At 41.2% G+C, this 25,893-nt stretch overlaps 1 protein-coding gene and 1 long non-coding RNA gene across 2 annotated transcripts in view; one reads left to right on the top strand and one right to left on the bottom strand.

Moving 5' to 3' along the window:
* Nucleotides 1-650: 650 nt before the first annotated feature.
* LOC134340377 (uncharacterized) overlaps nucleotides 651-25,893 on the top strand; it is a 39,564-nt gene continuing 14,321 nt past the window's right edge. The window contains exon 1 of the long non-coding RNA XR_010016537.1: nucleotides 651-1,136. This is a non-coding gene — a long non-coding RNA (uncharacterized LOC134340377). The remainder of the gene's footprint in view (nucleotides 1,137-25,893) is intronic.
* psme3 (proteasome activator subunit 3) overlaps nucleotides 12,301-25,893 on the bottom strand; it is a 32,423-nt gene continuing 18,830 nt past the window's right edge. Inside the window, exons 6-11 of the mRNA XM_063037557.1 lie at nucleotides 22,911-23,029; nucleotides 19,933-20,001; nucleotides 19,623-19,690; nucleotides 19,314-19,368; nucleotides 17,757-17,843; nucleotides 12,301-14,539 (exon numbers count right to left, since the gene is read on the bottom strand). Of these exons, the coding sequence (XP_062893627.1) occupies nucleotides 14,459-14,539; nucleotides 17,757-17,843; nucleotides 19,314-19,368; nucleotides 19,623-19,690; nucleotides 19,933-20,001; nucleotides 22,911-23,029 (479 nt within the window). The 3' untranslated portion in view covers nucleotides 12,301-14,458. The remainder of the gene's footprint in view (nucleotides 14,540-17,756; nucleotides 17,844-19,313; nucleotides 19,369-19,622; nucleotides 19,691-19,932; nucleotides 20,002-22,910; nucleotides 23,030-25,893) is intronic.

Raw genomic sequence — 25,893 nt, 5'->3', positions numbered from 1 at the left:
GCAAAGTAGAGGAACAAGAAATGGAGCGGGATTCGGAAGAGAACGTGGATGAAACTGCTCTTAGTGTGAGTGGGAATACTGTTAGCGACGTTAGCCAGCAGCCTGAGGAAGGACCCCGTCGGCCAGCATTGAAAAAGTATCCTTCGCTGCTCGCAACAGTTTGGCAATCAGCAAAGGAGTTTTATTCGTGGCTGTTTTGACTGACTGGAATATTCACTCACAAAAGATACTACATTCTGCTTCGCATGCAGGCATTTCCTGTGTGGAGGATATCGGTTCCATTCTGAGTCTACCTTCACTGTCACCGGTTACCGCAACTGGCGGAAAGCTACAACAGCTTTCAAAACCCACCATGTAAGTGCAGCTCATAAGTTTGTTATGGAGGCATGGGCCTAATTCAGATTGAGAAATCAAGACGGTTTAAGACTGGGAAGTATGCTTGATAAAGGACATGCAAAGATTGTCCAAGAAAATCGTGAGTATATGAGAGCAGTGGTTGAGTCTGTGCGCTGTACTGCGTCCCAAGGCATTGCCCAGCGGGGACACTGGGAGAATGATGAATCTGGCAATAGGGGAAACTTTGTTGAGTTACTCACTGTAATCGGGAAGTTTGATAAGACTGCAGCTGAAAAAATAGAGGACAATCTTGGAAATGCAAAAAACACCCATCACGATATCCAGAATGAAATTTTGGGTATTATGGCAGATATGGTCAGACATCAAATAAGTGCAGAAATCAAGGAGGCTGGATATTTTGCCGTCATGGTGGATGAAAGTAAAGACTTGAATAAAAAGGAGCAAATATCAGTGGTGGTGCGGTATTTGAATAACAAGACAGTGTTTGAAGAATTCTTGCACTTCACTCCAGCGGAATAAGAACGCGTGTCTGGGTCAGTGTTATGACGGGGCGGCAGTGATGTCCGGGTGCAAGAGAGGTTCAGGAAAGAGGTCCCGCGGGCATTATATATACACTGCCATGCTCACAGACTTAACCTTGTTTTAGTGGATGTTGTGAGCAATGTACCACAAGCGGGTGAGTTTTTTGAAACTGTGCAGCTGCTTTACAACTTCTGTTCAAACTCTATTGCCCACGATCACAACAACAGACGGATTGTGCTTCTCTGAAAACATTAATGGTGAGTGCAGTTGATTTTTAAAAAATTTGGTTCAAGACTAATGTTGATTATTGTTATTATTTTGTGGTGGATACCCCATAGTCCTTATGTTTCCTGCAAATCCTAAAATACTACATTTACTGCTATTAAGCCTACTGGTTTTGCTCAGACTTCCAAGCGGTTATTCTGTTGATTTTTGTTTAAATTCAATAGCCGAATTAATTGAGATATTGCATAGTCAGAGTACAATTTGTCCAACTCCTGGTAAAGCCTAGCATCTGTTGTTTCACTTTAATAACAGTGTATCTTTTGGCATTGCTGTCTATGTAATGTGAATAGCAGTGGGATCGTTTTGTGTTTTTCAGTTGAAAAGCACGCATTTGACGCTGATTGCGGAATTGATGCGTGATTCACGTTGTCCGCTGTTGCTCGGATACGCTGTTTTTTTTTGTTTATGCTCCGTGTAGCCCAGGTGGTCTTCGATGCCGTTGACACTGTAACAGTTCACTTCTATATTAGATCTATCAATTGCTGTTGCTTGTGCAACAAGAGGCATTCATAGTAGGCACATAATGCTGCCCCACTTCCCCCTCGTACCCCATCCGTTATTTATTTACATACACACATTCTTTATCTCCCTCTCCCTTTTTCTCCCTCTGTCCCTCTGACTATACCCCTTGCCCATCCTCTGGTTCCCCCCGCCCCTTGTCTTTCTCCCCGGACCTCCTGTCCCATGATCCTCTCATATCCCTTTTGCCAATCACCTGTCCAGATCTTGGCTCCATCACTCCCCCTCCTGTCTTCTCTTATCATTTTGGATCTCCCCCTCCCCCTCCCACTTTCAAATCTCTTACTAACTCTTCCTTCAGTTAGTCCTGACGAAGGGTCTCGGCCTGAAACGTCGACTGTACCTCTTCCTAGAGATGCTGCCTGGCCTGCTGCGTTCACCAGCAACTTTGATGTGTGTTGCCTTAACCTTGAAATTGATGGGTTACAGGAGCAGAAGACCACGGACGTACATTCAGTGGCTACTTTATTAGGTGCAGGGTGCAGGAGGTACCTACAATAAGTGGCCACTGGGTGTATAACGTGTCAAAATTAAAACACAAGAAATAAAAGCAGGAGAAAGTCATTTGACCTCCCAAGCCCACTCTGCCACTCTGCCCTTCAATAAGCTCATGGCTGATCTTAGGGCAGGACGTTGGTACAGCCAGATGCTAGATTCAATCCCGACCTTGTATGGTGTTTCTGATTCTTCCTATGACCAGAAGAGTTTCTTCTAGCTGCTCTGGTTTCCTGACACACGCAGTTCATAATATCCAATCTCACATGCTCTCGTTTTGTTGAATTACCACCTGTGTGGCACCTATTTAAGGCCCTCTGAACGTCCAAGTACATGATATCTTCTGCTCTGCCATTTACAACATCAAAGAACTTGGAATCAGAATCAGGTTTAATATCACTGACATATGTCGTAAAATTTTGTTGTTTTATGGCAACAGTATATTACAAATACATAATTTTTAAACTATAAATTGCAATAAGAAATACATATAAAATATTAAATTAAGTGTGTAGTGCAAAAAGAGAGCACAAAAATATTGAGGTAGTGTTCATGGGTTCATTGTTCATTTAGGAATCAGATGGCAGAGGGGAAGAAGCTGTTCCTGAATCATTGAGTGTGGGACTTCAAGCTTCTGTACCACCTCCTTGATGGTAACATGAGAAAAGGGCATAGCTTGCATGATGGAGGTCCCTAATGATGGATGCCGTCTTTTTGAGACATCGTCTTTTGAAGGTGCCCTTGATGCTGGGTTGGCTCGTGCCCATGATGGGACTGGCTAAGTTTACAACTTTCTGCAGCTTTCTCTGATCCTTTGCAGTGGCCCCTCCATGCCAGGTGGTGATGCAACCAGTTAGAAGGCCTTCCATGTAGAAAATGGCGAGTCTTTGGTGACATACCAATTCTCCTCAAACTCCTAAAATACAGCCGTTGCTGTGCCTTCTGTAAAATTGCATCATTATGTTGGACCCAGGGTAGATTTCCAGAGGTATTGACACCCAGGAACTTGAAATTGCTCACACTCTCCACTTCCGATCCCTCTATTAGGGCTGGTGTGTGTTCCCCCGTTTTACTCTTTCTGAAGTCCGCAATCAATTCCTTGCTCTTACTGACGTTGAATGCAAGATCGTTGTTCTGACAGCACTCAACCTGCTGACTCTTGTGTGCCTCCTCAACACCATCTGAAATTCTGCCAACAATAGTTGTGTCATCGACAAATTTACAGATGGCCTTACCCTTTTCCTTCTCCCTGGGCCTCCTGTCCCATGATCCTCTCATATCCCTTTTGCCAATCACCTGTCCAGCTCTTGGCTCCATCCCTCCCCCTCCTGTCTTCTCCTATCATTTTAGATCTCCCCCTCCCCCCCCCACTTTCAAATCTCTTACTAGCTCTTAGAAACATAGAAAATAGGTGCAGGAGTAGGCCATTCGGCCCTTTGAGCCTACACCACCATTTATTATGATCATGGCTGATCATCCAACTCAGAACCCCGCCCCAGCCTTCCCTCCATACCCCCTGACCCCCGAAGCCACAAGGGCCATATCTAACTCCCTCTTAAATATAGCCAATGAACTGGCCTCAACAGTTTCCTGTGGCAGAGAATTCCACAGATTCACCACTGTCTGTGTGAAGAAGTTTTTCCTAATCTCGGTCCTAAAAGGCTTCCCCTCTATCCTCAAACTGTGGCCCCTCGTTCTGGACTTCCCCAACATCGGGAACAATCTTCCTGCATCTAGCCTGTCCAATCCCTTAAGGATCTTATACGTTTCAATCAGATCCCCCCTCAATCTTCTAAATTCCAACGAGTACAAGCCCAGTTCATCCAGTCTTTCTTCATATGAAAGTCCTGCCATCCCAGGAATCAATCTGGTGAACCTTCTCGGTACTCCCTCTATGGCAAAGATGTCTTTCCTCAGATTAGGGGACCAAAACTGCACACAATACTCCAGGTGTGGTCTCACCAAGGCCTTGTACAACTGCAGTAGTACTTCCCTGCTCCTGTACTCGAATCCTCTCGCTATAAATGCCAGCATACCATTCGCCTTTTTCACCGCCTGCTGTACCTGCATGCCCACTTTCAATGACTGGTGTATAATGACACCCAGGTCTCGTTGCACCTCCCCTTTTCCTAATCGGCCACCATTCAGATAATAATCTGTTTTCCTATTTTTGCACACCAAAGTGGATAACTTCACATTTATCCACATTAAATTGCATCTGCCATGAATTTGCCCACTCACCCAACCTATCCAAGTCACCCTGCATCCTCTTAGCATCCTCCTCACTGCTAACACTGCCACCCAGCTTCGTGTCATCCGCAAACTTGGAGATGCTGCATTTAATTCCCTCATCCAAGTCATTAATATATATTGTAAACAACTGGGGTCCCAGCACTGAGCCTTGCGGTACCCCACTAGTCACCGCCTGCCATTCTGAAAAGGTCCCGTTTATTCCCACTCTTTGCTTCCTGTCTGCTAACCAATTCTCCACCCAAACCAATACCTTACCCCCAATACCATGTGCTTTAAGTTTGCACACTAATCTCCTGGGTGGGACCTTGTCAAAAGCCTTTTGAAAATCCAAATATACCACATCCACTGGTTCTCCCCTATCCACTCTACTAGTTACATCCTCAAAAAATTCTATGAGATTCGTCAGACATGATTTTCCTTTCACAAATCCATGCTGACTTTGTCCGATCATTTCACCGCTTTCCAAATGTGCTGTTATCACATCCTTGATAACTGACTCCAGCAGTTTCCCCACCACCGACGTTAGGCTAACCGGTCTATAATTCCCCGGTTTCTCTCTCCCTCCTTCTTTAAAAAGTGGGGTTACATTAGCCACCCTCCAATCCTCAGGAACTAGTCCAGAATCTAATGAGTTTTGAAAAATTATCACTAATGCATCCACTATTTCTTGGGCTACTTCCTTAAGCACTCTAGGATGCAGACCATCTGGCCCTGGGGATTTATCTGCCTTCAATCCCTTCATTTACCTAACACCACTTCCCTACTAACATGTATTTCGCTCAGTTCCTCCATCTCACTGGACCCTCTGTCCCTTACTATTTCTGGAAGATTATTTATGTCCTCCTTAGTGAAGACAGAACCAAAGTAATTATTCAATTGGTCTGCCATGTCCTTGCTCCCCATAATCAATTCACCTGTTTCTGTCTGTAGGGGACCTACATTTGTCTTTACCAGTCTTTTCCTTTTTACATATCTATAAAAGCTTTTACAGTCCATTTTTATGCTCCCTGCCAGTTTTCTCTCATAATCTTTTTTCCCCTTCTTAATTAAGCCCTTTGTCCTCCTCTGCTGAACTCTGAATTTCTCCCAGTCCTCAGGTGAGCCACTTTCTCTGGCTAATTTGTATGCTTCTTCTTTGGAATTGATACTATCCCTAATTTCCCTTGTCAGCCACGGGTGCACTACCTTCCCTGATTTATTCTTTTGCCAAACTGGGATGAACAATTGTTGTAGTTCATCCTTGCGATCTTTAAATGCTTGCTATTGCATATCCACCATCAACCCTTTAAGTATCATTTGCCAGTCTATCTTAGCTAATTCACGTCTCATACCTTCAAAGTTACCCTTCTTTAAGTTCAGAACCTTTGTTTCTGAATTAACTATGTCACTCTCCATCTTAATGAAGAATTCCACCACATTATGGTCACTTTTACCCAAGGGGCCTCTCACGACAAGATCGCTAATTAACCCTTCCTCATTGCTCAAAACCCAGTCCAGAATAGCCTGCTCTCTGGTTGGTTCCTCGACATGTTGGTTCAAAAAACCATCCCGCATTACATTCCAAGAAATCCTCTTCCTCAGCACCTTTACCAATTTGGTTCACCCAGTCTACATGTAGATTGAAGTCACCCATTATAACTGCTGTTCCTTTATTGCACACATTTCTAATTTCCTGTTTAATACCATCTCCGACCTCACTACTACTGTTAGGTGGCCTGTACACAACTCCCACCAGCGTCTTCTGCCCCTTAGTGTTATGCAGCTCTACCCATATCGATTCCACATCTTCCCGGCTTATGTCCTTCCTTTCTATTGCGTTAATCTCTTCTTTAACCAGCAACGCCACCCCACCTCCCCTTCCTTCATGTCTATCCCTCCTGAATATTGAATATCCCTGAACGTTGAGCTCCCATCCCTGGTCACCCTGGAGCCATGTCTCTGTGATCCCAACTATATCATAATCATTAATAACAATCTGCACTTTCAATTCATCCACCTTATTACGAATGCTCCTTGCATTGACACATAAAGCCTTCAGGCACTCTTTTACAACTCTCTTAGCCCTTATACAATTATGTTGAAAAGTGGCCCTTTTTAATGCTTGCCCTGGATTTGTCGGCCTGCCACTTTTACTTTTCTCCTTAGTACTTTTTGCTTCTACCCTCACTTTACACCCCTCTGTCTCTCTGCACTGGTTCCCATCCCTCTGTTGTGAACTAACCTCCTCACGCCTAGCCTCTTTAATTTGATTCCCACCCCCCAACCATTCTAGTTTAAAGTCACCTCAGTAGCCCCCGCTAATCTCCCTGCCAGGATATTGGTCCCCCTAGGATTCAAGTGTAACCCGTCCTTTTTGTACAGGTCACGCCTGTGCCAAAAGAGGTCCCAATGATCCAAAAACTTGAATCCCTGCCCCCTGCTCCAATCCCTCAGCCACGCATTTATCCTCCACCTCATTGCATTCCTACTCTCACTGTCGCGTGGCACAGGCAGTAATCCCGAGATTACTACCTTTGCGGTCCTTTTTCTCAACTCCCTTCCTAGCTCCCTATATTCTCCTTTCAGGACCTCATCCCTTTTCCTACCTATGTCATTGGTACCTATATGTACCACGACCTCTGGCTCCTCACCTTCCCACTTCAGGATATCTTGGACACGATCAGAAATATCCCGGACCCTGGCACCAGGGAGGCAAACTACCATCCGGGTCTCTGGACTGCGTCCACAGAATCGCCTATCTGACCCCCTTACTATCGAGTCCCCTATCACAACTGCCTTCCTCTTTCTTGCCCTACCCTTCTGAGCTACAGGGCCGGACTCTGTGCCGGAGGCAGGGCCACTGTCGCTTCCCCCGGGTAAGCTGTCCCCCCCAACAGTACTCAAACAGGAGTACCTGTTGTTAAGGGGCACAGCCACCGGGGTACTCCCCATCACCTGACTCTTCCCCTTCCCCCTCCTAACCGTGACTCACTTGTCTGCCTACCGTGGCCCCGGCGTGACCACCTGCCTTCCACTCCTCTCTATCACCTCCTCACTCTCCCTGACCAGACGAAGGTCATCGAGCTGCAGCTCCAGTTCCGTAACACGGTCCCTTAGGAGTTGCATCTCGATGCACTTGGCGTATATGTAGACGTCCGGGAGGCTTGGAGACTCCTGGGCCTCCCTCATCCGACACCGAGAACAGCAAACTGCCCTCACACTCATAATGCCCCTCTCCTCAAATAACAACAGAAAATGAATGTCAAACCTTCCTCGCCTCGCCTGCTTCCGCCTAAGCCCGCCTCTTCTTTCAGTTAGTCCTGACGAAGGGTCTCAGCCTGAAACGTCGACTGTACCTCTTCCTATAGATGCTGCTTGGCCTGCTGCGTTCACCAGCAACTTTGATGTGTGTGTGACGTAATGCTTGAAACTGACTTTTTAACGCCACGCGTCTGGCCTTGTGAATACATATTACAATGCAGTGCATCCCTCAGCACCATCACTGAATCATTTTGCCCCTCCGTAGCACCAAAAAGAAAAAATCTCTTGCGCCGCCACTGGACTTGGAGCTTATAAATTAGTTTAAAGGGGATGATGGTATTGAAAGCCGAGCTGTAGTCGATAAAGAGCATCCTGATATATGCATGTTTGCTGACCTGATGTTCCAGGGTTGTGTGAAGAGCCAATGAAATGGCATCTGCTGTGGACCTGCTGCTCCAGTAGGCAAATTGAAGCAGATCCAAGTTGCTTCTCAGGCTGGAATTGATGTGTTTCATCACCAGCCTCTCAAAAAGCATTTCAGCACAGTTGATCGATGTTACTGGATGATAGTCATTAAGTTACCACGTTCTTCTTAGGCATCAGCTTAATTGAAGCCTGCTTAAAATGGGTGGGTACCTCAGACGGTCGAAGCGAGAGATTAAAGATATCAGTGAACACCCCAGTTGATTAGCACAGGTCTTTAGTACTCGGTAAGGCACCCCGTCAGAGTCGGATGCTTTCACTTCAGCCTCAGGGACTGAAATCGCGAGGTCATCGGGGACTGTGGGAGTTCGTGAAAGTGCCGCCATATTTTGATAGTCAAAATGAGTATTTGCAGCTTGCTGTCCATTGATCCTGTTTACTGTTACAGTTCTATAGATTTGCTAAGTATGCCTGCAGAAAAAGAATCTCAGGGTTGTATGTGATGACATGTATGGCCTCTGACAATAAATTTTACTTTGAACTTTGAGAATGTAGAAACTCCTTACAGACAGCGCTGGATGAACTCTGACTCCGGAACTCTCCGAGCTTTAACAGCTGCTCTACCGTGGGTTCGTTATAGAGTCCATTGATGGTTTACATATACCTGGCCTTTTTCATATGGTGTACTTTGGGAACTACAGCAAAGCAAGGGTTAAAATGTGTGCTAACCGAACAGAGCGCACGCACTTCGTACGGCTTCTTTCCATGTTGAAGCTCACAGAGACAGTATGCAGACATTATGCAGTCACCTGGGCTGACCGTGGTCATTGAAAGCCTCACGTACAGCCTTTCTGTTCAAACCTGGGAATAAAGGTCACTGAGTATAGACTAGACAAGACAAGATAAAGATGGAAACGAAGGACTCTCGGGCAATCCTTGCTATTGGACAGTTCATAGTATTATTGGCCTTTAACAGGTGGGTTTAATTGGTGATCAGCACCTGAAATATGTATTACGATTGATGCTTAAATATGCAAATAATGGGATTCAGAAGCACACAAAGTCTCTATTGGATCAATTCATGTTTATAAATAATTAACTTTGTATAAAAACGCATTTCTTTGTTCAAACTTCAAAGCAGTGTGGTGACAAACCATGCATAAGTAAATAAAGTGTGATTGAGGAACAAGTGCAAGTTGTCAGGGTCCACTCAATCGGCAACGACAGTACTGTCTGTATAAACACGGCAAATCTTTTGCCCCACAGTAACAGCGAGGGACCAGTATGTGGGAGAGAGTGAAAGCATTCACAACGTCATCCGGATGGTGGAATTAATGATTCATTTCCTGTGAGATTCTCATCATCACACAATCGATGTTCAGCCAATACCAACGTACATCAAGAAGGCAAGGGATTTAGAAACTAACAACTTCCTCCAGAATCACATGTAGACAAGCTGCTCTAGTATAGTTATTGCAGTGGCATCTGTCCTGACCAGAAAAAATGCAAAGGATTGTTTGGGGTCCTGAATGGAGGCGAGAGGAAGTGTATGGGCAGGTGTAGCATTTCTGTCGCTTGCAGGGGTATGTGCCAGGAGGCAGATTAGTGGGGATGGATGTATGGACAAGGGGATGACGGAGGGAGCGACCACTGCAGAAAGTGGAGAGAGTGTGAGTGAGCGCGCGCACGTGTGTAAAAGATGTATTTCGAGGTAGAATCCCGTTGAAAGTGGCGAAAGATGTGGAGAATGATTTGTTGGTTGCGGAGAGTCATGGGGAGGCAGGCAACGGTAAGTGGACTGTGTCCCTATTAAGATGGCGGGAAGATGCGGCTGAGGACAACATCAATAGCGGAGCAAGTTAAACCCCGTTCTTCAAAGCAGGGTTTAAGGGCAACGTGGAAGTCGATGAAATTAAAGAGCTCAGCATGGGTGCATGAAGCAGCACTAACGCAATCGTCAATATAGCAGAGGAAGAGTTGGAAGTATTAACAGGGAAGCCTTGGAACATAGATTGTTCTGCAAAGCCAATGAAAATACAAGCATAACTGGGGCCCATGGTACTCCTTGGGTTTGGAGAAAGTTTGGAAACGCAAGGAGAAATTATTGCATGCGAGGACGGAGGATGGTGGTGGTGGTGGAAGGGGGACTGGTCCATTCTTTTGTTGAGAAAGAAGTGGAGAGATTTAAGGCCTTCTTGAGGGGGAAAGAAGTGTATAGGGACGAAACATGGTCAAGGCCAGAGACTTGGAAGTTGTCGAGGAGACCAAGAGCATGTGAAGTGTCACAGATGTAGGTGAGGATGGACTGAACCAAGAGGAATAGAATGGAGTAGAGGGGCAGGAGAGATAATGGGCCTATCAAGACAGTCAGGTTTGTGGATCTTGGGCAGATAGAAACTAGCAGTGACGACTAAGATAACTATGTGTCTGGTGGCAGTGGATGGGAGCTCTCCTGAGTTGATGAGGTTAGTAATGAGGCAGTCTTCAGCACCTCCGTGAGGCAATGGATCTGTGGAGGATATTCCCCCAGCTGAGTGATCTGGAAGAGTAACAGGCTCCGGCAGAGAGTTAGGACTGAAATGAGGAGAAAATTCTCCACCTAGCAGAGTCCAAGTCACAGAACACATTAAAGGACATAAACAAATGTCTAGATACAACAGGCATTAAAAAGCATGAAAGGAGTGGGAATTATAGTATTGAAGTAAATGATCAGTCTTTATCATATTGAATGGTTGGTCAGACTCAAAGGGCTGAATAGCTTACTCCAGGATTACCAAATACAATCAGCCTTCACCACAACCAGAATGAACTTTTACAGCTGCAAAGTGTAAGGTTTTTATTAGACATCTGCCTCTGCAACTCAGTCAGACAGAGATTCAGATACACCTTACAACCCTATTAACATTCAGTGCTCTCTATGTGGCCTCCTCTGCATCAGTGAGACGAAGTACACCAGGCAACTATTTTGCTGAGCATCTGAGCTCTATCCGCAATAGCAACGTGGTACTCACAGTTGCAAGCTACTTTAATGCCTCTTCTCCATTACCAGGGTAAAGCTAAATATAAATGACAACAGCAGCTCATATTCCCCCTGGGTAGCATAAAGCCCACAGCCATGAGTACCAAATTCTCCAATTTCATGAAACCTGCTCCCACTCACTCTCTGTCTGATCTACTCAGGTCCTCCCACTCAGATCTCCCAACATCCCACTACATCTGCCTAAAACTTTTTACATTCCTTTATCAGATCCTATAATCTGCAGCATTTTGTTGTCTCCCCCATCACCTCCCAACTTTGATATTGCCACCCTTCCCTCTCCCATTTGATTTCATCTACCCATAAAACCCTCCTCCTCACTTCTTGCTACGGGCCATTTCCCCTCTACTGTTTCAGTCCAGATGAAGGATCAAGACCCAAAACATTATGTGTCCACTTCCCCACCCCACAGATGTCGCCTGCCTGCTAAGTTCAAGGCATTTTTTCAACTCTAGTCACAGTATTGTTTGCTTTCCTTTCTACACTAGAGAATACACATTTATGGAGTGATACAAAACAGCAGTTATGGCCACACATAAACCAAGGATGCAGGTCAAAGATGAGGATTAGCTCAATAAACTAATTTTTGCTCTCTTCGATGAGTAATAGAAAATAGAAAACTTCATTAGCAGAGACAGTTTCTTAACTAAGTTAGGTGTCCATGGTTCAATTATTTATTTAAAATTTGCTAGTGTATACTAAACAATTATTTTGCAGACTTTCTTCCTGGCACCATACTGTCACTGGAAATGCAGGAACAGAACTTAGTAACGATGCAGAATACCAGAGGCCCTGTTACCCCAATGAGAGTGGCAGAATTCAGCTTTACTCACGTCACATCCATACTCAGCGCAGTAGAGAGCATCCTAACAAGCCGCATCACTGCGTGGTATGGAAACTGTACTGCGGTGGGCAGGAAGGCTCCACAACGGGTACTCAAAATTGCCCGACGTATCACAAGCACCAGCCTACTCACCATCAAGGACATATATATAGAAAGGTGCCAGAAAAGGGCTAGTAACATCATGAAGGTTCCCACATACCCTGCTCACAGACTGTTTGTCCCACTCCTTTGAGGGAGAAGTCTACGTAGCATCCATGCCAAGACCACCAGACTTGTTATTTTCCCCAAGCAGTAAGACTGATCAACACCTCCGCCCACTAATTCCACCACTACTTATTTCCCACCTGTTACCTTATGTACAGCCTGGCATCACTTTATGGATATACAATCTATGTACACAAGCTATCTTATGTATTTATGTTTATTGTTTGATTTCTTTTATTGTGTTATTTTGTGAGTTTTTTTGTGTACTGTATTGGATCCACAGTAACAATTACTTCATTCTCCTTACACTTGTGTACAGAAAATGACATTAAACAATCTTGAAAAATAATCATAAAGCTCCAGATTAGAACGCCGGATTGCCCTCTGCAGCTGTATTATGATGCTTTGGCTCGTTTAAAAGTTTGCGGAAGTGTGCTTGGATAAAGTTCACTGTCCAGTAGTGATCTCAAATTTTAAAAAAAATTTTAAAGCAGCATGTTCTTATTGTAAAATATAGAAACAACTTTTAACAAAACCTTTTGCTACTGTTTCTTGCTTTAATTATTTCCAAATGTCAGACTTAAAAGTCTGTGCAGATTCCACTGGAGCAGTAATAGTTTCACAGTGTGTTGGAACAGATATATTCATATTATTGTATGCAGGTTACCTTGAATTTAATCTTTCTAATGGCAGTACCATAAATATGTTTCCAGCAAAACATAATATGCATGTTTTTATACTTCTTTCTGAGAAATTAGAGTACACTAACAAACATGTTTCATAGCACTGCCATATTTCATTGCTTTGATTATCCAGACATCCAGTTAATGCTTGTGCAAGGAAGGATGAAGATAATGACAGAAAACAACAGCAAAATTAGATGAATAAAACTAATGAGTGGTATTTTTAAACAAGGTTGAAAATTCTGCATTATCTGCCCATCAAATAGGTATTTTTGATAACAGTCCATAGATTTAAAAGGTTAAGTGTGTTTTCCTCTGCACGTACTGAGTATTTCCAGCATTTCCTCTTCTGATATCAGCTTTCCAGAATCTGTATTTTGTTTTAGTACTTATAAAGAAAGCTTATTTTGAAAAAAATTCATATTAATTTGATATTATAAACACAGCATATAAACTGGCACAGTAACACAATTACATCAATCTCTATTAAACCTAGTTCTGTAGTCTTTAATGTAATTGTCTTTTAACACTGCATGACGTAAACAGAGTTTTTATATTTGGATATAAAAGCAATCAGTTACTCGACAGATTATCATACACAGACCTCAACACAAAGTATCTAGGAGGAATGTTTTATTTGCTTTTAAATATAGTTTTATAGTTGTCGCGTTCTGAAGGTTGGGCTCAATAGAAATTTCTATGACTTGCAAGTTTCTTCCCCTACCTCCCTCCCCACCCACACACCCAAACCCTTAAGTAAGGAGCAGAACATTCGCACATCTTGCAGATCAAAGGTGAAAAGTTCTTAGCAAAGTGCAGAGACTGACTTAAAAACTGGGAGTAACTTCACAAGAAAAAAAAAACAGGCTGAAAGCATGGATTAACGGGAGAATCTAATATTCAGTATTCTAACTTATGGCCGTTAGATCACAGAAATATATAAGTTACATAGAATTATTAGCTTCATTTAAGCCCCATTATGGAGGCTCAGACCAAGCATACAGCACTATGTTTTATTTTAAAAGAATATTTTCAAATAACTTCCTTGTAAAAGAAACAGTGCGTGCAGGTGATTTAGATAGTGAAAAGGACAGACAATAAATGTAAAGTATGGTGCAATAACTGTTTTCTTATATATCATATGCTGCCTGCAAACATGTGACTCGTGTTTTGAGTGGTTCCCTGTACATAAAAGTTGTACATGAATAATCGTTCAGAATGTACAGAATATTTTATACATCATCTTTTGTGGATCACACTAAAGATTTTAATGGATGTGAAAAATACTACGTTTTGAAATAAAACCTGCTTCTAAACAGAACTGCTTCCTATAATCACTAATACTGTACATTACAAAGATCCTTTAGAGCAAAATGGGAAAAGATTCCTGAGGATTAAAAAACCTCTCAATCATCAGAAAAATAAAAGAATGGAAATCCTTATCATTTGTTTCACTAAAATGCAACTAACCCTGTGCTTCACTTTCCAACCAACTTATTTCTACTGCAGTAAGACCAAACTCTCAATAAGACAAGGCAAAAATGGTCTTATATTTGGGGTTACCAAAGTCAGATTCCATTTCACGAGACAAGCATGTTAATACAGTGCATCTGCATTGCTGTTCCTGGGTCGTTTGATTTTTTCAATGTTTTTAAGGATCGTGTCATGTAACGTTACCTGTTAGGGGAAAAAAAATGTGATGTAAAATTTACAAATCTACTCTTCCCTAGGAAGGCCTGAACAATAAGTCAGTCTCTCTTCATTAACATAGCTTATTTTTTTTAGCATGGTGGGCTGGGCATTGATGTTCTTGTTGCCATTTGCGCGATTTTTTTTTAAGCATGGAGGGAATTGATGTTCTTGCCGTTTGCGCGATTTGTTGCTTTTTAGCGTGGGGGAAGTTGATGTTCTTGTTGCTGTTTGCGCGATTTGTTTGTTTTTGCGCGTGGGGCAGTGGTTGATGTTTTTCTTTGAATAGCTTCCATGCTTTTCTTTGTTTCGTGGCTGCCTGGAGAAGACGAATCTCAAAGTTGTAAACCACATACGTACTTTGATAATAAATGTACCATGAACCTTGATGGCTTGGGTTTGAATCAAAGCTGGAATGAAAGTCTGCCAACATGAGGTTGGACAATTACAATCAAGTGGATTTGAAACCAAAAGGGTTCATAGCATGGCTCTTATACTTGAGGGCAAACAGGTGCTAGTATGAAAAACAGAACATACTTTTGCAGAAGCCTTCTTTGTTTTTTTATGTTAAGGTACATAGTTGTAACAAAGTTGTCATTTGAACATCATCTGCATAAAGAGACTCATTTTGTCTTTAGTGTGTTCCTAAGATGATCAATGGTCTAAGACAACCTGACATGTATTACTTGATAAAAGATTTGGCATCTTTTGGGGAATGGTGTATTTGTATCTCAGTGGCACAAAGGAATTACATAACTTAAATCCAATAATTGGCAAAACAATTCTGAGATTCTTTGCAACACACACAAAATACTGGAGGAACTCCACAGGTCAGGCAGCATTTATGGAAATTAATAAACATTTGACATTGTGGGCCAAGACTCTTCTTCAGGACTGAGAAGGAAGGGGGAGGATGTCAGAACATAAAGGTGGGGGAGGGAAGGAGGACTAGCTACCTGCTAAATGATGGCAGGTGGTTGGGAAAAGCAAAGGGCTGGAGAAGAAGGAATCTGATAGTAGAGGAGAGTGGACCATAGAAGCGAGGGAAGGAGGAGAACCAAGGGGAGGTGAGAAGCAGCTGTCAAGAAGAGTTAAGAAGCTAGAATGGGGAATAGAAGAGGGATAAGGGAGGGGAAAAAATTACTGGAAGGAGATATCAATATTCATGCCATCAGGTTGGAGGCTACCCAGATGGAATATATAAGGTGTTGCTCCTCCACCCTGAGAGTGGCCTCACTGTTAGAAAAGCGGCCATGGACTGTCATGTCGGAATGGGTATAGGAATTAAAATGGTTGGCCACTGGGAAACACTGCTTTTGGTGGATGGAGCAGAGGTACTAGATAAAGCATTCCTTGGAGATATTTTAGAGTTCAAGAAATACAGTAAGCTCCATTTAAAAATTTGCATACTATAAAAACAGCTTACTGTCAAGAGTGTTATTTAGTTTATTCAAATGAATCAGCCAATAAGGAACTTAGACTTTTGGAAATAAGGGCTTCTCACTGCAGAGCTACACATTGAAAGTTACTTTATATCAACAAGTTTTGAAGAGAAAGTCAACCAAAACACTACCCGATGAAGTTTTTAGTATCTAGCTGTTTTTTTTTCTTTTAAAAAAAACGGAATCAGATAATGCCCCTAAGTTCAGAAGCTCAAATTGGATCAATTATGGAATGTGATGCAAAGAAACTTCACATACAGTGCTCTACAGCAAAGCAAAATGACCTTCCTGTGCTCAAACATAGCTCTGATACCCACAGATCTGATCAAATCCAAAGCACCTAATATTAAGGTGACCTTTTGGTTTATCCACACTAAGATGAAAGGGGCTTTTCTCAAAAGGAATGGTAGCAACTCTAAACAGCTTGTGATAGGATCATCCTATAAAATTAACTTTCCACAGCCCACATCTCATTTTAGGTCATTTTTAAGCCAAAGGAATTGAACAGAATGGTTTTGGGGGAGGGGTAGCAAAGAAAACATTAAAACCTTCTGGTTTGTACTTGCAAAGTTGAAATGAACACATTGCCTTAGCACAATTAGAAGGTCCAAGCCAAGCTGAGGAATATACGGATAGTTTCTGTTTATCTGGTTTGGAATGCAAATTTTCCTTGTAGGCAAACAAATGATTTATTTAAATACAGGAAGCTGAGCAAAGACCAATACACCATAATTGGGCTCTCTGAAGTGTAAATGCAGCTATCTTTAAATTTGCATGACCCATCTAAAGAGAGAATTCCCAGGTTTCCGGCTCCTTTATAGCAATGGTTTCTATAACCATCAGAAAGCAATTTGGAAGAATCTCAACATGTTTAATTAACCCATATTGACTGCTGAGCTAGGGTCAGTGAATGTTTGTCAGAACCCTGGAGATTTGCGAATGTGCTGTTCTTGCATATTACCTGAGAGGACAAACTTTTGTTCTGTACTTCCAATGTGCTGGGTTTTGAAGTAATTTGAATAAAAAGAGGCCTCTTCCTCCCCATCCCCATCTAGTAGGAGAGCTGGTAGCCAATAGACTGTGATACAAAGAATGGCAATTTGCACCTTGGGATGCAAGGCTTAATTTGCACCAACCCCCAAATATGGGACTCTCTCCCACCCAACTTTTTATGATTTCATTAAGTCATTCTCGAAACTTTGTCAGAATATTGCAACATATTCTGTTCCTATCATAACCAGAGAAGGGATATTCATCCAATCAATAAGTCTTGACTAGATGCAAGTACAAGTCAAAGGACTGTCCCACTGCACCATTAATGGCCACATAATTATTTCAAAATATAAAATGGAGAGGAGGGATATTATTGTTAGTGAAGCATTCAATAAGCACATAATTCTGATTAACTCTGTGCCCTTAATCATCATGGGAAAAAAAAATTGAAGCTCCCCACATTCCTCACAATAGGGAATTAGGTTATGGTTTTTGAATTTCCAAATATTCACAAGGAAAATTTCCATTCTTCGATGTTGAAGGGAGGCAATGAGTTCACTTAGATTCCCACACAGGAAGTTCAGGAATTTAAAAAAAAAAGTTATTTATATAATAATAGATGTTGTTTTGGCAAAAATGAAATAACAAGAGGCCCAGTTCAAGCAGAAAACAATGCACTAAACCCACAGCTTGAGACTTCAAAAAACTGAAAGTGAGGTTAAAAGATCTTTCATGGGACCATTGCTGCTTTGGTCAAAATTTATACTTACATATTGATTTCTCAGCTCAGAAACAATTAATCGAAGACTGATGTATTCCTTTTCATCAATTTCTGATACTGTGCGACGATAATCTTCCTAAAATTAAAAACAGGCATATTATTGTTTTAGCTTTAGTTCACTGATATTCAAAACTGTGGTAAAGCCCTGAAGCATCTGCATTAGTGGTCAAAACTAGACATATGCAGGTAGTTTTGCAATTGCAAACATGCCATTGACACTCAGCGTGTAAAGGGGAAACTATTTTGGGAGCACAAGCCTTGTATTACACATTTCTGAAAACAATTGGCACTTAAATTCACCAACTGGGGTAAACAGCTAAGGACATCTTGCAATGAAAAACTATACCCAGGTAGAGAGAATGTTTAAGTGGGAAGGAGCCAAGTTGACAAATTGTGCTAGAAAAACTTACTTTGACAATCAGCATGCTACTGGAAAATCAGAGAGAAAAATCTTGAAGTCAGGGAAAATAATAAATTATCAGTGTGAAGAAATGTTTTATTTAATAAAGGTGAATGCAAATCGGTGCTAACGGTTTTGGTGAGTCTTGGTGATGCAAGTCACACAATGAATTAGACTTAAGTACAATCATGTTTAGTTTTCTCAAATAATGGTTTTTGGAAGATCACTGGTTCAAAGTAGTATGACAGCAGACTCTCAATTGTATTTGGGAAACAAACTGAAAATTGACCATATTCCCATCGATTAGTACAGAGCATATATGCTGCCAAGTTGTAGAGGAAAGATTTCAATAAGTCACCTCTTTGGAGTTAACTAAGGGAATATTAGTATTAACTAACACCTTGCCAAACATTTCTCCCCACAGCATTATTAAGTAATAAGATTAGTAGAATAACTATTTTTAGGTGCTGTTCAATTGCCTTTCCTCTAAACAGAATTAGGATATTCAATCCTTGCATCTGCTTCGTTATCCAAGACTTTGCCTGATCCTTTCCCCCAGTGCCACTTTCCTGAATTACCCCATGACCTTCATATCGAAAAGTTTATCTATCTTTCTTGAAAATTCATAGCAATTGAATCTCCACAGGTAGTGAATTCTACAGAAGTATCCAGTCTCTAGACAAAGAATATTTTTTATCTCCATTCTGAATGGTAGGCCTCTTACTTGGAGTGTATTACCCAATGGTTCTAGACATGGCAACCAGGGGATACATCAATTCCACATCTACCCTGTCTAAGCCTTTTGAGTAAACAAGAAATTAAAGATACAGTATACTTTTAAAATAGTTTTCTTTAAAAAAAAAATAGCCATACGCCCCACTCTTGCACATTTAGGGACCCTAGAAAGACCAATTAATTTGTTAATATTTACTCTTTTCCCCTCTAATATGGTATACCCATCTGAATTTTATTTATGACCACTATGGATTATTTTAGAAAAACAGACTCTTTTCTCAACGGAACACCATATATTTCTTTCACATTGTTATCACAGAAAGTACCTATTTCAATGCCCAATCAGTGATCTGAATTTTTTAAAAATTAATTTTGGTGACTCAAGTTAAAATACAAGCTCATTCCACTTACCACATGAGGATATTTAGCTACTTTGGAAACCAACTTTGCTCTTGTTATGTAATATCTGAAAAAAAGACATGTTTTATAGGCTGAAGGCTGTGTATAATTTACTTCTATTAAAGTTTAAGGGTAATTATAGTTATACCCAAAACATTAATATTGCTGTAGTGCTGAGGGTTAATAAAAATTCAATAATCAATTAAATTTTAAAGCGATTTCCATGTATACAGTTTAAGTTTGTGATCTGACATGCTTTGGCTAAAATAGGCTAATAGATAAATTCAGGAAATTATTTCTACATTAGGATGTGTATTTTACCTAGAGATCTGGTCCAAGTATGAAGCAGCTTCACTTTCAACTGTTCTAAGTTCTGCAACAGTCTCTTCCTGCAATTGTAAATGAGAAAGAAATAAGACAAGGCAGCGAGGACAAAGATATTATGGCAGAAAATATCATGCCATAATATCCTGCCCACTGTTCCAAGATAAAGCCCTCCAATCCCCCAGCTCACAATATCCAGGTCCAAGTGTAGAAAAACTCACTCCAAAAACCTAAGTGCTAACTAAACAAGGCTTCAGAAAATAAGCAAGGTAAAATCTAAAGTACAAGACACAATGAAGGATATTACCTGGATAGAAACACCAAAATTATTGCCATCTTCTATCCTTGGTATCAACAATTGGACCCACATTTTAACCTGCATTGATTAATAAAATGGATATTACACAGCTACACAAACATTTACAGGAAGTTCAGATAACAACACGAAAAAAAAGCTCCATCTGTAGCACTAATCCTTTTTTTGCGTGTAGGAGAGTAATATGATATGACTCATGAGAGTGTGGAGAAAAAAAAAATCAGAACAAAATGTTCACTTGGCTTTACCAACTTAGCACTTAACCAATAACTGCTTAATGGTTCTCAATATTGTTAGAACTGAGGAAAGGATTTCTTCACCAACATACACAAAATGCTGGTAGAACTCAACAGGTTGGGCAGTATCTATGGAAAGGAATAAACAGCCCACATTTTAGGCCATCAGCCCGAAATATCGACTGTTTATTCCTTTCCTTAGATGCTGTCTGACCTGCTGAGCTCCTCCAGCATTTAGTGTACGTTGCCTTGGATTTCCAGCATCTGCAGATTTTCTCGTGTTAATGATTTCTTAGAGTCCACTCTGCCCAATTACAAGCATGTAACCAACTGACCGACAACCCCACACGTCTTTGGAATGTGAGAGGAAACCGGAGCACCGGGTGAAACCCATGTGGTGACAGGAAGAATGTACAAACTCCTTTGAGACAGTAGGAGCATTAAACACGAATCACCAGTGCTATAATAGCTCTATGCTAACATACCGCCCAATTTTATTCATTGCTCCAACACCCTTGCTGGATGATGACCATCTCTAATTTGGAAATTTAACCACCAGCTCTTGGTGCTTAAACATATTTTCATTATCAAATCTCCATCACGAATGTTGTGAGTCACTACTGCCCAGGAATTAGATACTGAAATGACACGGCTACAAAAAGTTGACAGCAGTAGGTAATTTGCAGTGAATAACTCCCCCAGGAAGCTCAACAACACTCAGGACAAGGCAGCAGATTTGGTTTGTCATGCCATTCACAACCTTAAATGCTTCTGCCCTTAGTCACTTTTGCACTGTGGCTGGAGTGAGTACCAATAGATGAAATGAACCTGCTCGCCAAGGCTTCTTCAACACCTCCCAACTGTGATCCTTTTGTACAAGAACATCACTATGGCTAATAAAAAGGGGCATAATTTAAGGTGATTGGAGGAAAATATGGGGGGGGGGGGAAGAATGTCAGAGGCAAGTTGTTTTTGCAGACAGTGGCGGGTGCGTGAAACACGCTGCCAGGGGTGGTGGTAGAACATCAGGAACTCTTAGTTAGGAACATGGCTGATAGAGAAAAGGGAGGATTATATGGGAGGGAATGGGATTTGGGGTACAGTGGATTCTGGTTAATTGGGGCAAATTGAGACCAGTACATTTGGGCCAATTTAGTGGCTGCCCCAATTAGCTGGTTTCATGGAAATAACAGTTCTGAATTGTCTTACTGCTTATTACTCACCAATTACCAGTGACAAAAATCACTGCTTTTTGAACACAAGCAAACACAACTGATGCTATTTAGAAACTGTTTGCTCTAAACACACTGTAGTGTCTAACGGCCACATAAGTGCTTGCAACTGATGCTAGTAAGAAACTGTTCGGTAACAGTTTCCTGTTCCAATTAAGTGACATAGTGTCCCAAATAAACGAAGAGAGAAAATTCAAAAATCAGGTGCGCAAAGAGACTTGGGAGTCCCTGTGTAGGATTCTTCAAAGGTTAACTTGCAGGTTGAGTCAGTGGTAAGGAAGGAAAATGCAGTGTTACCATTCATTTTTTTTAAGAGGGGTTGAATATAAATAATACTGAGGCTTTATCAGGCATTGGTCAGACTGCACTTGGGAGTATTGAGAGTCATTTGGGGCCCCCTATACAAGAAAAGATATACTGGCACTGGAGAAGGTCCAGAGGAGGTTCATCAGAATGATTCTGGAATGAAGGGGTGGATCTCATTGAAACCTAATGGTTATTGAAAGGCCTAGATAGAGTGAATGTGGAGAGGGTGTTTTCTACAGTGGGGGAGTCTGGGACCAGAGGCCACAGCCTCAACATAGTTGGATGTCTATTTAGAACAGAGATAAGGAGGAATTTCTTTGCCAGAGGGTGGTGAATCTGTAGAATTCATTGCCATGTAAAGCTGTGGAGGCCAAGTCCTTGGGTATATTTAAAGTGGAGGTTGATAGGTTACTGAGTAGCCATGGTGTCAAAAGTTACAAGCAGAAGGCAGGAGAATGGGATAGAGAGGAATAATAAATCAGCCATTATGAAATGGCAGAACATACTCAATGGGCCAAATGGCCTACTTCTGCTCCTATGTCTTATGACCTTATACACATTTTGGTTTATGAACTCAGAATTTAGAAGTTTCACAGCTGAAGTACACCAATAACATATTCAGGAATGAGCAAGTGGATAGGATTGCCAACAACAATGCTATAATTTGCCTTCTGTTACTGCCTGGATGTACTATTGTTTTGGTATGATCTTTATGAATGGCATACAGAACAGTGTTTCACTATATCTTAGTACGTGTCACAATAAACCAATTACCAATGATTCATACTTCGAAAACATGGAACTTGCATTGATTTGCTTTTTGAAGGCCAGTTTCCATATATATCCTAGAATCTCATTTATTTTTCCAGTTTACAGCCTCATGCAAAAAGGCCTGGTCCTTGATTGCAAAATATGTGGAATTTTATGAAAATCATACACTGTACAAGTTTCAATTGGCTTTTCCAATTTTAAAATACAAAAGTGTCTTGAGAGGCCAAATAAAGAATAGGGAAAATCGTTATTACTTTTCTTTCTGTGGAGTTCACAGCATGATTTATCTACAGATCAGTGAGTGCAAGACATGCCCAACTAGTGGGGCTGTGTTCAGTTTCATCTGAAGCACTGGAGTACAGAACAATAGCACATGGAATCTGGCCCAACTGCAACCCAAAAGGACAGCTTCTTGTATACATACTGTATTGCACTTTTCCATAAGTGTCCTGATTTCTGGTTTTATTTTCTCAATCATCTCCACGAGTTGCTGGTTGCTCTTTAGCATTCCATTTGGCATTATAAACACTTTTGTACCTGTAACTGCGAAGTTATAGAAACTATTAGATCAAATCAAGCAGTAAAAAATTCATCAGGTTACAGTCATATAAACCTAAGCATGTCCTGTTGAATGTATTTCCAAAATATGCAGTACTGTAAAACTCTTAAGATTCCCAGCAACATAAACAGAAATTGCTGGAACTACAGAGCAAATTCAAAAGAATCCAAAGAAAATCTAGGCTCACATTTGAACACTGCACTTGCATCAAAACAGCTCAGGTGGCAGCAACAATAGTAGATAATCACCTGACACATTTGCTGAAATGCTTTCAGCATTTTGCACATTTAGTTCTCAAAACAGGCAGTCCAATTTGTCTGTAGTGCCTGAATCTGACAAAAGGAATTACAAATCCCCAAATCAGTTGAATTTTCTAGTCAGGATGTAGTTGTAACTGGGCAGTCACACACCAAGTACAACAGAATGTAATTTTGTTGGAAGAAATATTTTAAGTACTTTAAGGATGATAAAGTACTTGAAGCCTGCCAATATTCTCTTCCAAGTGTTTATAAAGTTGATTTATTGTTTGTTAATGACTCTGTGGAAAACCAGTTTCCAAGAACCAATCTGGGAAAGCGAAGTGCATACATCCCACCCTGCAAAAACTCATTTCAGGGAGGTCTCAACCTCATAGCAGTCTGTGTCAATGAATTTGTTAATTTTGCAAGACATCAGATTCACAAGTGTTTTGTGAGACAGCTGACTTCTGAATTCTGCCTTAATGTGCCATGTTCACAATAGCTGCTGTCTTGGTTGATGAGCAGGCATAGTTTTTTGCCATTTCTGAATCAGGAAACATTTTCCTGAATCGCTTGCCTGTGTGCTTATACACCTGGAATGGCAGGTTATGCTCAACGATGAAAGGGGTAAAGTACACCTCAGCTCTAGTGACCTTCTCTGTCAGACTTTGGTTTTCTGCTGAAAAGAACTGTGAACTACTTGAGCAGTCTTCCCTGCGCTTAGCCTCCCTAATATGCTGTGGTCCCTAAAAGAAATAAAAGCACCACTTAACATCCATTCGGACGATGTCCGATCACATATACATCCGTAGTCACACACACACATTGCCTGCAATAGTCAGGATCAGAACTTACTTTTTTACATCGAAATGGGGGATTTTAAATGAGTGATTTAGAAGTTCTATATCTTCAATTTCAAGTTTATTGTCATCTGGCTGATTGTCCACAAACGAAACAATCTCTGTCCGGACCATGGTGTAGCCACAATACATATATGACGCACATCACATAAAACGATATATTACCATATTATTTAATAAAGTGTAATTCAAAATGCATATAAAGTGCGCAGCACAGGTGAACAGTTCGCTGTCCTAATGATGAGACCTCGGTGGGTCCCGGTATTTATTAAAATCAGTTTTTCTTCTGAAAATGGCTGCGCTTAAACCCAGTCCACCACGGGCTTCGATGTAAGTGGAAGTGTTTCAGGAAAAAAAAACCCCGAAGAACTTGCTTGCTGCGAGCACGTTTTTAAAGATGTTTTAGTGGACGATTTTGGAATTTCGCTCCAATTTAAACCCTGCTCTAATCCCCTTTAAGACACCAACGCGCCCTACCCGTATAGGACAGCCTTGCATAGTCAGGTTGTCACCGCCAGCCTTGGGAATTTCTTCACCAGGCTTTTGTACTTCATCACCGACAGTTATCTGGATGATTTCAGCATCATTACAGATGGCAGTAACTGAACTGATGGAATATGGAAGAGAGAGTGTTCGACTGTAAAGCCCGCCCACAGAGAAAACTGATAGGTCTACTTAGCACAAAGAGAGATCAAGCAGGATTCATTCATTTTCTTTCTTTCTCTTTTTTTCCCTTCTCCCTCTCTAAAAAATCGATTTCTGGGATATTGTATATTATTTGTGGGCGTCAGGGAGCAGCTATCAATATGCGGGAGACTCCTGGAACTCCCGGGAGAGGTTGGACGTCTGAAAGTGCATGTTTTAAAATTCACATATCTAAAAAGGCCAATTCTTTTTACTAATTAAAGGTGTAATTAAGAAATGTAACATGGAAGTTTTACCTACATTTCTTTTTGAAAAGCTGAATATACAATGCTTTACCATGCAATTACTTCTGAACAATAAATGTCAAATTGCATGCATTGGCTCTTGAATATAAATTGCAATATGAATGGTATATTGCATGTCTACATTTTCAGCAACTTCCTTGCTGCCTTCATCAAGGCAAGATATTTCATTGTCTAGTAACCATCTGGTTATCAGTAGTTTACATCTCAAACTCTAAACCTAAAACTTCTTTGGGTCTGTTCACTGACCAGCAAGTGGAGGATGTGTCTGTCAGGTAGGAAGTATTGGAGTGCAGCATTATGCCACAAGCAAATTTTAGATTAAAGTTCAAATCCTGTATGTTAACAGAAGAACTGTCCACCCCTCAGAATCTTCCATCTTGTGGTTTGATGGAGGAACTTGCAAATTTATATGTAGATTTCTGATTATATATTGGATTAGATAAAGTTTGTTTAAATAACTTTCTGCGTTGGAATTTTGGAACTGCAGATATGGGAAAGTTTTGCCTGCATTAAATGACTTGCTTTAGAATCACAGCAATGAAATAATGCCACCATTTTTCAATCAAATTTCCACAGATAAAGATTTAAATTTTAGTCACAGCACTAATGCTGGTCATAACCAAATATATAAAACTGAACTCCTTTGTCACTAACCTTAAAACTTACTCCTCTGACCTGAAGTCAAGGGCAATATTTCAAATGGATGGACAATGAAAGACATTGACCTGAAATGTTAGCTTTGCTTCTCTCCATAGATGTTGCCTGATCTGCTAAGTATTTTCTGTATTTTCTTGTTATT

This window comes from Mobula hypostoma, chromosome X1 (genome assembly GCF_963921235.1).
Source record: "Mobula hypostoma chromosome X1, sMobHyp1.1, whole genome shotgun sequence".
NCBI classification, from domain to species: Eukaryota; Metazoa; Chordata; class Chondrichthyes; order Myliobatiformes; family Myliobatidae; genus Mobula; species Mobula hypostoma.
This window is presented reverse-complemented; position numbering and strand designations above follow the sequence as displayed.